Raw genomic sequence first — 14,913 nt, 5'->3', positions numbered from 1 at the left:
CATTTATGTAATCAATTAATAAGATTAAACACCTTGAATGGACATACCTTCAGTTAAAGATAAACAAACTAGCGTTAAGAATTTATACAGTTCTTTTTAGACTGATAACATAAATTTATGTGTTGCATGAGACTTTATTTACATTTTTCAATTTAAGCATAACCCTATATGGGTTTGGTTCTCTAAAGTAAATGATGGCCCTTATTTGTGTGAACTTATCATAAACTTTACACATTGTTGAAGTAGCTGTTGGCTACAGCATATGTAAGTCTCACTACTGTGACTTCTTATTTACATAGAAATTACTAACGTCATACTGATAGATACAATAATCAATTTTTAATACTAATACAGAAGACAAATGTTTTTACATTGATACAGAGAGAACAGTGTTGACTAAAGCAAAGATGTATTATATGAGATACCTGATTAAAAGAATCATACTCCTGGAAAGGCTTCTCAGCATGCTGTTTGAATAACCTCGGGTGAAATTCATCATACCTACCAAAAGTATAACGGATAAGTATAAAAATATTTTGATTTAGACCTAATGTGTCAGTTTTTTTCTTTGGAAAAACAAAGTCTAAACACTTATATTTACCTTAAGCATAGAACTATTTCAAACCAATACAATAAATTAGAATCATATCTTATTTACAGTCAATTAAATTTATAACATAATGGCTTATTTCTTACGTCAGTAGATCTTCTTTATTCTCTGATCCAGCTGGTCTTTTCTCTTTTTTCTGAATGATGTAGCCCTGTTAAATTTGAAATAAGTTAAATACTCGTATAAAAATATATTTGCAAAAAATACTGTTCGTAATATTACTGACGAGACTACTGGAAAGCTATATAAGTGTTGTGAAAATAGGGAAATTCACATTCAACCAAAAAGTTCATCCTAGAAGTAATATTTCTATAAGATTAATGAAAATGAGGAAATTATAATAAATGATATTGTAACCTCTTATAACTTTTTACCCAAACATTTTAGTAAGTCCCTTTAATTTACCTAAAACGAACTTTTAATCTGATAAATTGATTATGAAAAAGACAAATATATTATCCACACGTGATTCGTTTAAGGACACAAATTGTAAAGGTTTCTGAATTTTAAATGTAAGGTTTTACCTTGCTTTCATTTTCTTGTAGTAGTTTAAAATTTTCTTCTGCTTCCTCTATGGCAATAAGTAACTTTGTAAAATCTACAATAATCACATGATTATTATCATGAACATAGTCTTTTAAACTCAATACATATAAATGTACAAAATTAACACTAAAGTGGACACCTTGAATTATCTTGCCTGCTTTATCAATTCTGACTGCATATATCTAATGTATGTGAGATCAGTTTCATACAAGAAATTGAGGATCATAAATACACCATGAAATGAGGTTAAGGTCAGCTGGTTACAATAATTTTAAAGAATAAATAAGTTTTTCCTACAACTTTTAGTAACTGAGAAACATACACATACATGAAGACTTTATATAAATTAGGTCAAGGTCAGGTGAACTCTTTCAGACAGACATGTACAAGTAAAGTGATTGTATGAACCAAGTATAGGTCACCTTTTCCTTATGGTATCTGTGAAAGCAATCTCAACATGAAAACTTAATGTTGACCGATGAACCAAGTTTTTTATTCAGTAATTAAACAACAGGAACAAAAAATATTAACAAGATGAAAATTTAGATCATAAGACAGTCATTCTCCATTTTAAAGTATGGATCAGCACATTTACATCTTGCCTTTAAAAAAATATTTAGAACTATTGGTTCAATTCTGAAGTCATGGATACTTTAGTAAAGTTTTTACATTGATGGATTCGTTAATAAAACATGAAAAAAAAATAAGTTTACCTTTGTTTACCTCTATTTGCACCTGTACAGGTAAAAAATGACCAGAGACTCACACAAAAGTAAGATAAATAAAAAATACAGAATCTAACAATACTTTTTTTATATAACTTTAATTGATGAATATTCAATATTTACAAAGATATAGCAATTGTAAGTGAACATGTTTATTTCATCAGTGATTAAAATTTACTTCAGCAGTACACAAAAGTACAATAGAAATGAATGCAGCAGTCTAAGGGCTAATTCTTACCCAGTCAGAGTGCAAATTGTTTTTCAATTTTCTGTAGAACCCATTGGCACATAAATCAATAGATTAGACTATTATGAACATGTAAACAAACCTTTATCAATTTCAAAGCCTTTATCTATTTTACAATTATCAGGAAATCCTGCTGTCGACAAACTGTGATCTATTAAAGCAGGACCATAATCTGTCAAAAAAGTAAAATTATAGTATATCAGTTCTTAATATTTATTGTAACTACAGAATTGATAACACAAGAAAGTACTCACTAAATGTTTATACATTTGAGTCAAACTCATGATTTCATCAATGGACTTATAATTGATTTTAAAATGAATTAGATGTGACCATACTCACCTAAATGAGAAATAAGGATTTTTCTCAACTGATCTCCTGGCTTTGCAGCAAGTAAAATTCCTCTTAAGCTAAAAATTAAAAAAAATAAAAATGATTATTACATGAATATTATTATAGCATTTCTAAATTTGAACAAAACAAAAATGTCTGGACTGTTACAGGCTTTGATATTGTTTACTTTCAAAAAATAGTTGTTTATAATCAATCAGGTATTAAACTTAATTGTCTCAGAATGACCCTTCATCTGTCTCAAAATAACCTTTCAATGTCATGCAACAACTATGTTTTAATCACTATGTCAAACAACTGCATAAAGCAATATATTTTGCGGAAACTTTCATGGTTTTAAGAAATGGCAGACAAATTTGCATACAAGTGTAAATATGTTTATTCTTCACTAGAAAAAAACCATTGATACTTGTAAACTAAATTAGCTGAAATAATGAAAAAGAAACGGTAGCTGACTTTGACAGCTTATAACTTCTGAAACTTACGATTCTTCAGTAGGTACTTCATGTTGCTTTGCTGCATCTATTGGATAGGTTTCCTTGACAGCAAATCTAACATCCTGGCATTTATCAGTTCTAGGTCTGAGAATGTTCAATATAGTGTATTCAAAGTCTGTTAACACTATATTTCCCTAAGAAAAGAAATAAAATGAACCACAGACTATTTTAAAATGAATGTACATCATTATTATAAGTTCAAAAACAAGTGACAAAATCTTCTCTTTTCTACTAATATGACACCAAAGTATAATCATCTTTCAATGGCTTGACTTTTTTTAAAACTTTTTCTCTGCTAAACCTCACTTTACTACAAGACTAAATGTGCCACAGAATCAATATTGTTTAATATCATACTTGAAGTAACCTTGACCTTTAAATATCTAAATATCAAAAGGGTGCCTACTCATAGCATGGCCAAACATTATATCCATTTAGATTTCAACATGGATGTAGATCTGACATCTTTCCCAAGAATTTCACTATAAGCTATGTATTATTTGCATAACCTGACAATTCATACTACATACTCTGTCATAAATAAGCTATGTATTACTGGCATAACCTGACAATTCATACTACATACTCTGTCATACAATTCTAAAATGATGTGATATGCAGCTTCTCCTGATCCAAACTGTAGATCTATAATTCTATCAACACCTAGCTGTTCAATGGACTCCAGTCTTCTCCCTTTAATGTGCTTTCTCATCTAGAAAATGAAATACTGCCATTACATTTCAACATTCAGTCTTATAAAAATACATAATCTTAAGTTTAGCAAATAATCCATGTAATAAAGGTAAAAAATTATGTAAAATGTTTGCTTTAATATAAAAAAAACAATTGATTGTCATCTTACAGTTAAGAATAGTTTACTGAAAATTCAGAAATTATTGTGCATCTAATTTGCGATTTTTAAAGACTTAACAAAATTGTGAGATCTATTTTTGTGTTTTCAGGAAAATCTGCACACAGATATAAGTCAGATAAAAGAATGTGAGTTTTTGTTATTGCGATACTCATCCAGTTGCATTAATTAAAACACAACAATAATTTCTGAATTCAAAGTACATGTACTGCGAATGTATTTTCATCATATTATGCAGACAAGCACAACCTCAAAGTATTTTTACCTTCATAGAAAATCCTGAAGGTGCCATATTTTTTGGCCAATCAAAACCAGTAGTGTGGATTTTATTTCCAGATTCCATCAAAATCATGGCTTTCTCATCTGGTCTGAAAATTAAGAAAATTTCATTAATTTAGGAACGTATATCGTACCTTTCTGCTTTTGATATTTTTCATTAAACTGGTAATAATTTTTTTCTTTTTCGTTATATGTGCACTTTGTCATGTCATTGTCCCTTGATGCCTCTTGCAGTTGTGTCACTTTAAATAGTACTGACTCCTCTGCACCAGGCACAAGGATGACATACCAGTTATGTGCAACTTCTAACATATATACCATATCTTACCATATCATTAAAGTCCCATTACACATTTTAATATGCACCCACCATGCCATATAGCACCATCCCTTGGTGCCTCCTGCAGTTCAGCTAGATATATTTAGCCTACTCACAGAAATCTTTTTTGTTACTTTCTAGAGGTGTGCCTGAGACGAAGGTTTTATATATACTCCTATATATATACGAATATATGAAAACTGTTGTTTCTTATTTGTGTTTGTAACTATGTATACTTGTTGTTTATTATATTTGTAAAAATAACATTATAATGATAATATATTATGCTCCTTGTGAGCCCATTTGATGGAAATAAAGCATCTCCTTCTTCTTCTATAGTGCCGAAATACTTTGTCATATTTTTATAAGAATAAAAGTAACTGTTATAAATGATCATTGGAATAATAGTTCACAATTACTTTTATAATTGATAACTGCATTATTAGTTCACAATTACTTTTAGAATTGATCATTGGAAAATTTGTTGATTAATTGATTGATTGATTGCTGTTAAACACCACTTTCAGTACCATAATGCTATTTTTTTTGGCAACCAATCTTCATTAGGAAAACTGACAATCCTAGTTAATAACATAAAAGATTTGAGAACAACTGAAATGCATATGCAGGTATTCCAATTCACAACCTTAGTGTTAACAGCCCAAGGGCTCATTTTTTTTTTATAATGAAAGGTCCAGAACCATTTGAAATTTCAAGTGAAAGGTCCTCCATAATAAATCAATGGTAGTGTATAAAGCATCTAAAAAAGAATGGTAGGTACCTTGACTTTTGTTAATTTAAAAATAAAAAGGCCTCTTCTAGAAAAGACAGGACCTACATGTAGACCTTGGACCCATACTAGTTTGAACCCTTGCAGCCTAGTGATACAGTAGTTCAACTTTTTAGACCACTAGGCCCCTTACTATGAAGTATGATCATTGGAAAGTTAGTCCACAGATACATTTGTATATGAAACTGTTTTTACATAGGCATTCACGATCAATGACATTAAACTTATAAAATTCTGAAATGTATACTACTGTTGTACCTAAACCGGTTTCAGAATGATAATGGTACCATTTATTCAAAATACTTGCATATGAAGAAATGGCATTTTTTGTCGTTTCTTTTAAAGATCAATTTATTAAAACTTATATTATTTAATTTGACCACAGAACACTATGTTTTACATTTGATGTAGTGTTAGTCTTGTATGTTTTTTTTTTACTTTTGGTTCATTTACATGTTCCAGATTTAGTGACAACCATTTTTGATGAACTACTACACGTTTGTAAATAAGCAAGCTGAAGCACACCTATGGGTGCTGGATTTTCTGGCTTTGGCCTTGGGCTTTTCTTTGGTCAGGATGTTGCCTTTTTGACACATTCCTGTTTAATTGGTTTACAATTGTTTCCATTTAAAAGTTGTTCACTTAAACGAAATTTTATCAATCATAACATTTTCTCATTAGTGTTGTTTTTATTATACTAACCTCTGCAACTTAAGTAGGTATGTCTTGCTATCTATATCATACACATTGTTAACACGCATCCCACAATATCTACAATAAAAACAGTTACTCTGTCAACTATATCATACACATTGTTAACTCGCATCCAACAATATCTACAATAAAAACAGTTACCCTGTCATCTATATCATACACTTTGTTAACTCGCATCCCAAAAATTATACTATATACATTTTGTACATGTCTCTAACAGATAAATGACATCTGCTATTTTAGTGTTTTTAATTTTGATGTATACCTTTTTGTGCTTCTTCGTTACATTTGTTGTTTTTATAGTGATTAAGATGATAACACAATGTTGACTGCTGTACCCCTATTTTTGACATTTTTACCTATTGTGTCTGTTTGTTTTGTTCAGGCATTGGTGAAAATGTAAGGGAATTTGGTGTGACTGTCATACAAGTGAGAGGTTTAGCTAGCTATAAAACCAGGTTCAATCCACCATTTTCTACATAAGAAAATGCTTGTACCAAGTCAGGAATATGACAGTTGTTATCCATTCGTTTGATATGTTTGAACTTTTGATTTTGCCATTTGATTGGGGACTATCCTTTATGAATTTTCCTTGGGAGTTCAGTATTTTTGTGATTTTACTTTCTGCTTTATATTATTGTCTTCAGTAAAAATGAAGACATTTGAATACATTTTAGTATATTCAATATACATGAATACAATACTATTTATAAATTTTGGGAATTTTGATTCATACATACTTTCAATACGCAATAAATTCTGATAATGAAAAGTGATTATCAATATATAAAGTAAAATTTATTTACCAAATAATGACAAAATCTGATATCTTACTTTCTTATTTCCTTAATGACAACGGCAATATCTATTGTACTAAATCGAGTCTTCATTTTTTCTAACTGTTGAATGCTCAAATATCAAACAAAAGTTAATTCAATCAGTAAATCTGGGAAAGTTTCTTTCAATACATTACACATCCGTTTCGTAATGACGTGATCTATCCAAATGAAAGAAAAACCCCGAGAACTGAAATCTTCTGGATAGGAGATACGTTTTTCACGTAATTCGCGCCAAATTTTCTAAGTGGAAACTGGGATTACTGGGATTACTCTAACTTGACATTTAAATGCCCAATACTGCCAATTATTACTGTACCATTTATATAACGAATTTAGAGAACAAATACACAATGCAAAATTCCTTTGTACTAGTAAAAACAAGTTACACTTTGTATGTTTATTTTATATGTCAATGCAGAGGAATTCATTTTTTGGAGAGATATTTAGGAATATACAGCTCAAATCATCAGAAAAAGATAGGTAGATATTTGATTTTAATTAGTTAACTGAAAACAATATTTAGAAAAGATTATATCTTAACCAAAACGAAAAAAAGATAGGTAGATATTTGATTTTAATTAGTTAACTGAAAACAATATTTAGAAAAGATTATATCTTAACCAAAACGAATTTTTATGCCCCACCCAGTGGCGGATCCAGGGGGGGGGGTTCCGGGGGTTGGAACCCCCCCTTTTTTTTGACCGATCAATGCATTTGAATGGGAGCATATAGTTGGAAACCCCCCACCCCCTTTACTCTGTGTTGGGAACCCCTCCTTTTTAAAATGGCTGGATCTGCCACTGCCACCTGCGATAGTAGAGGGGCATTATGTTTTCTGGTCTACCTCCATTTGTCCGTGTGTCCATTTGTCCTGCTTCAGTTAAAGTTTTTGATCAAGGTAGTTTTTGATGAAGTTGAAGTCTAATCAACTTGAAACTTCGTACACATATTCCACATGATGTGATCTTTCTAATTTTAATGCCAAATTAAAGTTTTGACCCCAATTTCACGGTCCACTGAACAAAGAAAAAAGTAGTGCGAAGCTCAGGTTAAAGTTTTGGTTAAAGTTTTTGGTCAAGGTAGTTTTTGATGAAGTTTTTACCCCAATTTTACAGTAGTCTAAACATAGAAAATAAAAGTGCGAGTGGGCATCCATGTACTATGGACACATTCTTGTTATATATGTTTTCCTCCTATTAAACTAAATATCTGAGCTTGAAACAAGACAACTTGTGTGCAATGTGGATCACTTTGGATCTTTTTCAAATTTTGTTTCAATGGAGTGAGGACATGGAAATGTTAGTGTGTTGTAATATTTCAATATGGTCTGATTTTTGTTGAGTGCAACTTCTGTTGAAGAGAGCGATAGTAATTAGGCAGTGGTGGTTATTTACTAACTACTTAAAAGCTTTATATTTTAGGGGGAAGACCTGAATGCTCCATACATTTTACAAAGATGCCTTATGTTATGAAGTTTAATTAAGTCTGTCACATTTTCTTGACCTCAAATTCATTGTTCAGTGACTACTTAAAAAAAGGTAACAATATTTTTATAATGTTTAGTTTCTGTCTGATGAGTAATAGGATAACTTTTCATCTGACCTTGAACTTATTTTATGGACTGTCAGTTTTCATCTGACCTTGACCTCATTAAATGGATCAGTAAACAAGGTTAAGTTTTTAGTGATTAAGTCCATATCTCAGATATTATAAGCTAATAAGTCTCCTATATTTGATGTATGGAATGATTGTAAGGTGTACATGTCCAACAGGCAGGTGTAATCTGACCTTGACCTCATTTTCATGGTTCAGTGATATAAGTTTTTGCGTTTTAGTCTGTTTTTCTATAGCTAATACTATATGCATTAGATCAACTACATGTACATTTGGTGTATTGAAAATTTTTATGATGCACATGTCAGTCTGGCATGTTTTATTTGACCTTGACCTCAATTTTGTAGCTCATCTCAATGTTAAGTTTTTGTACTTAGATCTGTTTTTATAATTCTACATTTGTACCATGAGCAATAGCAATCTAATGAAAAACCGATCTCTCATTGCTCCTGTTTTCTGATATGTCGCATGGGAGCCGACATATCATAAAACAGGAGCGATGAGAGATCGGTTTTTAATTAGATTGGAGCAATAGGTCAACTATATTTGGTCAAATTGGTCACGTGTATGGAATGAATGTAAGGTGTATATGTCTTTTTTTTCTGGAAATTATCATCTGACCATGACCTCATTTTTATGGCTCACTGGTCAATCTCAAGTTTTCCTAGTTTAGTTTGGGTCTACATGTATGTAAGACACTTTATGCAATACAGTGCAGGTAATTTTACAGTCTTGAATAATTTTTTGTGGAATGCATCAGTAAAAAAGTCCAAATCTACACACAATTGCAGTTCTCAGGAATAGACCATGATACTTTAGTCTTGGATAATATAAATAAAGACATTTTCAATGTGAATATTAAGATTAAAATAAAAATACAAATTAAAAAAAAAAACCAACAATAGTATAAAATGAGAAAACAAAATAAACTGGTGGTCATTGTTTCAATGTGAAAATACAGTTTTTCATTTTATAAATATATTGCCAATTTAGTAATTTTAACAATAGACATTGTTACAATTGTATATGTCTTTATTAGGTACGCATAGATGGCATAGATGGATAAAATAGAGGATTTGTGTGCCTAGTAGGAGGAGACAATGAAAAAAAGCAGAGCTATTTACATGTTACTATGCTTTACCATTATCAATGCTATAGTATGTATGGTTTTGTACCATATGTTAGATGTTAGACCAAGAAAACAGATAACACAGGCTGTCAAATGGATGTATAAGGTATTGCATGTTTCTTTTAACAAATTATTATCATGAAATAAGCATTGACTATTTAATCAGACATATTGTAGTAGCTTGGATATTTGTATGCTTAAAGGAACAAACTTTTACACATGAACATGTTTAAACATAACTTAACAAAGAGGATCAAAGAATATGTGCAGCAGCTTAACTTGCATGAATTAAAGTTCTTAATCTTCTAATATAAAAAGTATGACAATTGACTATTATTGTCTACTGTATTTTCTTAATAGATTTCAAACAGAAATATCTGATAAACATTGTAGATAAAAAAAAATCTTGTGCAAAGCTATATGCTACAATGGTCTGACATTGGTAATTTAACAGTCGAGGATACATTGTACAATGTATGTTACAATAGATATAAGAAGATGTGGTATAAATGCCAATGAGGCAACTCTCTATCCAAGTTACAATTTGTAAAGGTAAACCATTATACAGGGTAGGTCAAAGTACAGTCTTCAACACAGAGCCGTGGCTCACACTAAACAGCAAGCTATAAAGGGCCCTAAAATGACTAGTGTAGATTCAAGCAAATGGAAAACCAACAGTTTAATCTATATAAAAAACAAAAAACACTTATGAACCACATAAACAAACAATGGTGGTCACTAGTAAATTTTGAATTCATTAGATTAGTCAGGCCATCACATCATGTTGATGCAATATAATGGTTCCTGCCTGGCTTACATTTCTCCTGTTTATATTCAATGTTTTTTGTTATGATTTAAGGAATATATCAGTAATGACCATCAATGTTTTACTGAACCTAACAGTGGTATTATTGAAGTTCCAGTCAAAAATATGAAGGAAAAGTACTACAGGAACCATTTGATGTGTTCAGTTAATGAACAATCTGAGTGGGAAGCAGACATCATTGTAAGTAAGCTTTTACTAGATTTCGTAGTATCTTATACACTGTATAAGATATTTTCAATTCATAAAACCTAGTTTCATTATATATGGCTTGTGGAATTGTATAAGTATGTGTAAATTAAAAATGTTGAATACTTAATACTAAATGCATATATTATTCTTTGTCTTAACCATTCATTCACGAAATATGGTTATTCATGACTGGCTATGCCATGGCAAAGAAAGGAAACGTCAAAAGATAAATAATAATTTACAAAACACAACAAAGAAAACTTGAGACAGCGCAACAAATCCCACCAAAAACTGGAGAGTAATCAAAGGTGCTTCAGAAGGGTAACACAGATACTGCTCCACATGTGGCACCTGTCTATTAGCTCATATAAGTACTTACCTGGTGATATGTCTAATTTGGTAGATCACATTTTCAGAAAAGAGGTGGTTACGACAATTTGAACATCTGTAGTCATCTGTGAAACAGATATTGTTTGAGGGTCTATTAACTTGTGATGGTATTCATAAAAATTTTGAAGGGATAATACTGAATACAAAAAAAATGGTCAGAAATACAAGTTTCTTTTTTTGCCAGTTGAGAATTTCATGAATTTCAAGCTTTGTTTCCATGGTCTTAGAGTAGAAGTTCAACTTTATTTGGTCTATAGAATTGCAGTAAAATGTACATGTCCTGTTATCAAGAATCTTCTGACCTTTATCTCATTTTCATGGTTTATTTATCAGTATTCAGTTTTCTTGATACATATAATGCAACCTTAATTTTTGGTAGGTCCACATAGTTTTGGTAAAATATAACTTAACAGGCAATACATATTTTAAGTGTAATAGGAAGTTGACATGCTGGTCCTTTTCAATCACATAAAACAATAAATAAAAAGTTAACGTTTCTACCAGGATCTATCAACTTTCAAAGGGATTAAAACTTTGGAAAAAAATTGAAGCAATATTTCATGGCTAATAAATTGTACTGCAAGAAGCCTGTTTGTATATTGATTTTTATTACAGATTGAAAAGGAAATTGATAAGTTGAGAATATCCTACCCAAAATATGTTTACCCGGTCAGTGGATATCTCCAACTTATAACTGTGGATAAATGGAACATCAAAAAGTTAAAGGTCATCATTATGCCTCATTCTCATATGGATCCAGGTAATGCCGAATCTTATTTTACTGCATACAATCTATTTTAATGCAACAACGTTTGTAACATGCATTTTGATTGAATAACTTCACTAATTTTCATGGCATCAATTGACAATTGATGCTATGGAACGTACGCACAAGTGCAAAATATGACAGATTTTAAATACATATTTTAAAGTTCTTTTCTGTCAGTTTCATTAGAATGGAGATAATGATATTGTATCTTAAGCTCTAACGGCATTAATTGATGGTCTCAAAATTGTTTACTGTCTCCGCTAACATGTCACCAGTAAACTTAATTTGTGACCATCAAATCACCAATTGATGCCTTTTGATCTTAAAATACAATACAGTTATCTCCTAAATACTGGGGAAACTGTAAAGTTCAATTGAACTAAACTTTAGAAGCCTATTGTTAAAAGCATAGAAGAAAAGTAAAGTATTTAACCATTGATTCCATATGGCTTTGCATCAAGTCTTCAGAATCAAATATGCTGTTTAAATTTTATTAAAAAGAAGAGCTGATTTGATAATAAATCTCCTTTTATGAAATGTTCCTTTGTTTTTCTATTATCTCCATTTTTTTTAAGGAGTTAAGGACTCAGTACCCTGATCTATTATTGTTCACATCTGTGTCTCTTGGTCAATGGATAGTTGTCCTGTTCCTAATCATATCATATCTATTTCAAATGTATATTCTAGTGTATTTCTTAAATACTAATTATACCAAAAATTTTGTACTATATGACACTAAAGTCGAATTTACAGCCTCAACCATTTTAACTGTTTATAATTATAGCATGAAACTTTGATTTTATATTAAGTCATTAATGGAAGCTAGGTGAATGGTTATAGAATAAAGACTAGTTACATTTAAATTTAGATGTTTTTCAGGTTGGAAATCAACTCTACAAAGTTACTTCACAACTTATGGGAAAAACATCCTAAACAATATCATATCAATGTTATCTAAGAACAAGAGTACCAAGTTTATATGGTCAGAAATGGTCTTCTTATCAGAATGGTGGAATCAGGCAAGTCTGAACAAGAAAGATGATCTTAAACGGTAAATTGAAGTTTCCATATGCCCTTATGTAAGAAAAGTATTGTAAGGTATAGACATGTTCTATTTACATGTATTTTGATGACTAGAAAAGTGGTTTTAAAAGGGAAAAGAATGGGTAGTTATGAAATAAAAAATGATATCTGTTTTAAGTTCCAATAGAAACTATCTATAATAGAATTTTGAACTGATCTTTTCTATTTAGATTGCTTCATAATAAACAGTTAGAGATAACAACAGGGGGATGGGTGATGACAGATGAAGGAACAGCTCATTACACTGCCATGCTCGATCAACTGATAGAAGGTCATCAATGGCTTCAACAAAATTTAGGTAAAAGTTAGTTCAAGTTTTAGATTTTTTAGTTTAATTTGAATGATTACAACTGGTAATTACAGGTTCTCAGTGTAAGTAACTCTAGTTGAATTTTATGGATATCTATGAAATTTTATCAAAATGTTCAATACCACAAAAAAAAGGTTGGGATTGTTTTTGGGGGTTATGGTCTCAACCTTTTAGGAATTAGGGCCCAAAAGGCATTTTTCAAGTTTCTGTTTAAAGCTTCATTGGATTTTCTTCTTATATTTATATCCAAATTATAATGGATGCATTGTGTAATTACTAAGAAACTTTGACATAAAATAAAAGTAACAAATATGTTTATTGTAGGTATACAACCAACTGCTGGATGGTCAGTAGATCCATTTGGTCATTCTCCAACCATGGCATATCTTTTGAAACATTCTGGCATTAACGGCATGGTTATTCAGAGAATTCATTACAGTATCAAAAAACATCTAGCAGAGCAGAGAAGTTTGGAATTCTTCTGGAGACAGGGATGGGGTAATTTTAATGTTTCATGGATAAAGATCCTCTTGGAAAGACAATAGTCAACACAGAAAGCAAAACATGTATACTGATAACTACAGGTCCTACAAGGGTCATATATTTAAGAAAGAACTTAAAAACTATAATTTTTTTCTTTATACATGTATAAGAAATGAAAAATACTTGGAGTATGGAGCAAAATTGATATTTTGCAAAAAGTAAATCAATGAAACAAAAAATGTATTAATATTAATAGTTGAATAATGTAATGTGTAAACCTAAATGTGACCAGTTTTAACAGCCTCCTATTGTTTGATAAACAAGGTTCTTTTTGCCCAATAGTTTAAATTGAATTTAAGCATGAAACCAAAATAAACCCATGATCGTAATGTACAGATGGATAATTTGCATATATTTTTTTTTTTTTAGCTTCAACTGACTCAACAGACATTTTTTGCCACATGATTCCATTTCTGTCTTATGCCATTCAGCATTCCTGTGGACCAGATCCTTATGTGTGTTGTCAGTATGACTTCTTTAAGAAACAATGCTATCATGGAAGCCAGAAAGTTGATGTTCAATCTGTTGATGATAACAACATAGACTCCTTGTAGGATTATTTATTCACCTTATAACATATTTACTGTAACAGTTGTCAATTACCATGAAAAGCAAGACATTAATAGGCAAAGAAATTCCATAGGTGGAATAAATTCAATATTTTTTTTGATGTGCTGGTTAATATAAATAAGAAGATGTGATATGAGTGCCAATGAGATAACTCTCTATCCAAGTCACAATGTATAAAAAGTTAACAACTATAGTTCAAAGTATGGCCGTCATCACAGAGCCTTGGCTCACACCAAAATGCATACTATAAAGGGCCCCAAGATAACAAATGTAAAACATTCCAACAGGAAAACCAAAAGTCTAATCTATATAAAAAGTGAGAAACAAGAAAAACCTATGAACCACACCAACAAATAACAAGCACTAAACAACAGGCTCCAGACAGGACAGGTGCACACATTTATATTAGAAATAATAGTTCCTGCCATGTGTCCTTGTCTTATTCTTATATTTATTTTTTTCTTGCAAAGTATTCAAAGTTGAGAACAATATTTGCATATTTGGAAGCTCCAGTATTTGAACTGTAAAATTCATGAAACAACATGTGCAGAAGGAGATGTGGGATTAATATCAATAAGACAACAATCCATAAAAACATTAACATCAGAACAAAATCCATAATATTAATAAATGCTAATAACTTTCCTTGTAGAATAAGAGGGTTTTTTAATATTTTCTTTTGAGTGGAGTCATTTAAATTGC

At 30.7% G+C, this 14,913-nt stretch overlaps 2 protein-coding genes across 4 annotated transcripts in view; one reads left to right on the top strand and one right to left on the bottom strand.

The window, feature by feature from the left end:
* Window positions 1-6,959, bottom strand: part of LOC143067633 (ribosome quality control complex subunit NEMF-like) — a 43,306-nt gene extending 36,347 nt beyond the window's left edge. Inside the window, exons 1-10 of one of the 2 annotated variants that reach the window (XM_076241026.1) lie at window positions 6,784-6,959; window positions 5,938-6,006; window positions 4,113-4,215; window positions 3,563-3,688; window positions 2,965-3,110; window positions 2,471-2,538; window positions 2,211-2,300; window positions 1,135-1,208; window positions 697-761; window positions 426-501 (exon numbers count right to left, since the gene is read on the bottom strand). In XM_076241026.1, coding sequence (XP_076097141.1) covers window positions 426-501; window positions 697-761; window positions 1,135-1,208; window positions 2,211-2,300; window positions 2,471-2,538; window positions 2,965-3,110; window positions 3,563-3,688; window positions 4,113-4,215; window positions 5,938-6,006; window positions 6,784-6,839 — 873 coding nt within the window. In that variant the 5' untranslated portion in view covers window positions 6,840-6,959. The remainder of the gene's footprint in view (window positions 1-425; window positions 502-696; window positions 762-1,134; window positions 1,209-2,210; window positions 2,301-2,470; window positions 2,539-2,964; window positions 3,111-3,562; window positions 3,689-4,112; window positions 4,216-5,937; window positions 6,007-6,783) is intronic. The other variant, XM_076241027.1, reaches the window with a different exon arrangement.
* Window positions 6,960-7,025: 66 nt separating this feature from the next.
* The window catches only part of LOC143067632 (alpha-mannosidase 2-like), a 32,075-nt gene continuing 24,187 nt past the window's right edge, over window positions 7,026-14,913 (top strand). Inside the window, exons 1-8 of one of the 2 annotated variants that reach the window (XM_076241024.1) lie at window positions 7,026-7,268; window positions 9,442-9,637; window positions 10,391-10,537; window positions 11,552-11,696; window positions 12,585-12,756; window positions 12,959-13,086; window positions 13,423-13,596; window positions 14,011-14,191. In XM_076241024.1, the coding sequence (XP_076097139.1) occupies window positions 9,503-9,637; window positions 10,391-10,537; window positions 11,552-11,696; window positions 12,585-12,756; window positions 12,959-13,086; window positions 13,423-13,596; window positions 14,011-14,191 (1,082 nt within the window). In that variant the 5' untranslated portion in view covers window positions 7,026-7,268; window positions 9,442-9,502. The remainder of the gene's footprint in view (window positions 7,269-9,441; window positions 9,638-10,390; window positions 10,538-11,551; window positions 11,697-12,584; window positions 12,757-12,958; window positions 13,087-13,422; window positions 13,597-14,010; window positions 14,192-14,913) is intronic. The other variant, XM_076241025.1, reaches the window with a different exon arrangement.

Source organism: Mytilus galloprovincialis, chromosome 3 (assembly GCF_965363235.1).
Source record: "Mytilus galloprovincialis chromosome 3, xbMytGall1.hap1.1, whole genome shotgun sequence".
Taxonomy (NCBI): Eukaryota; Metazoa; Mollusca; class Bivalvia; order Mytilida; family Mytilidae; genus Mytilus; species Mytilus galloprovincialis.
Note: the sequence above shows the minus strand (reverse complement) of the source record. Positions and strands in the feature narration are given on the sequence as shown.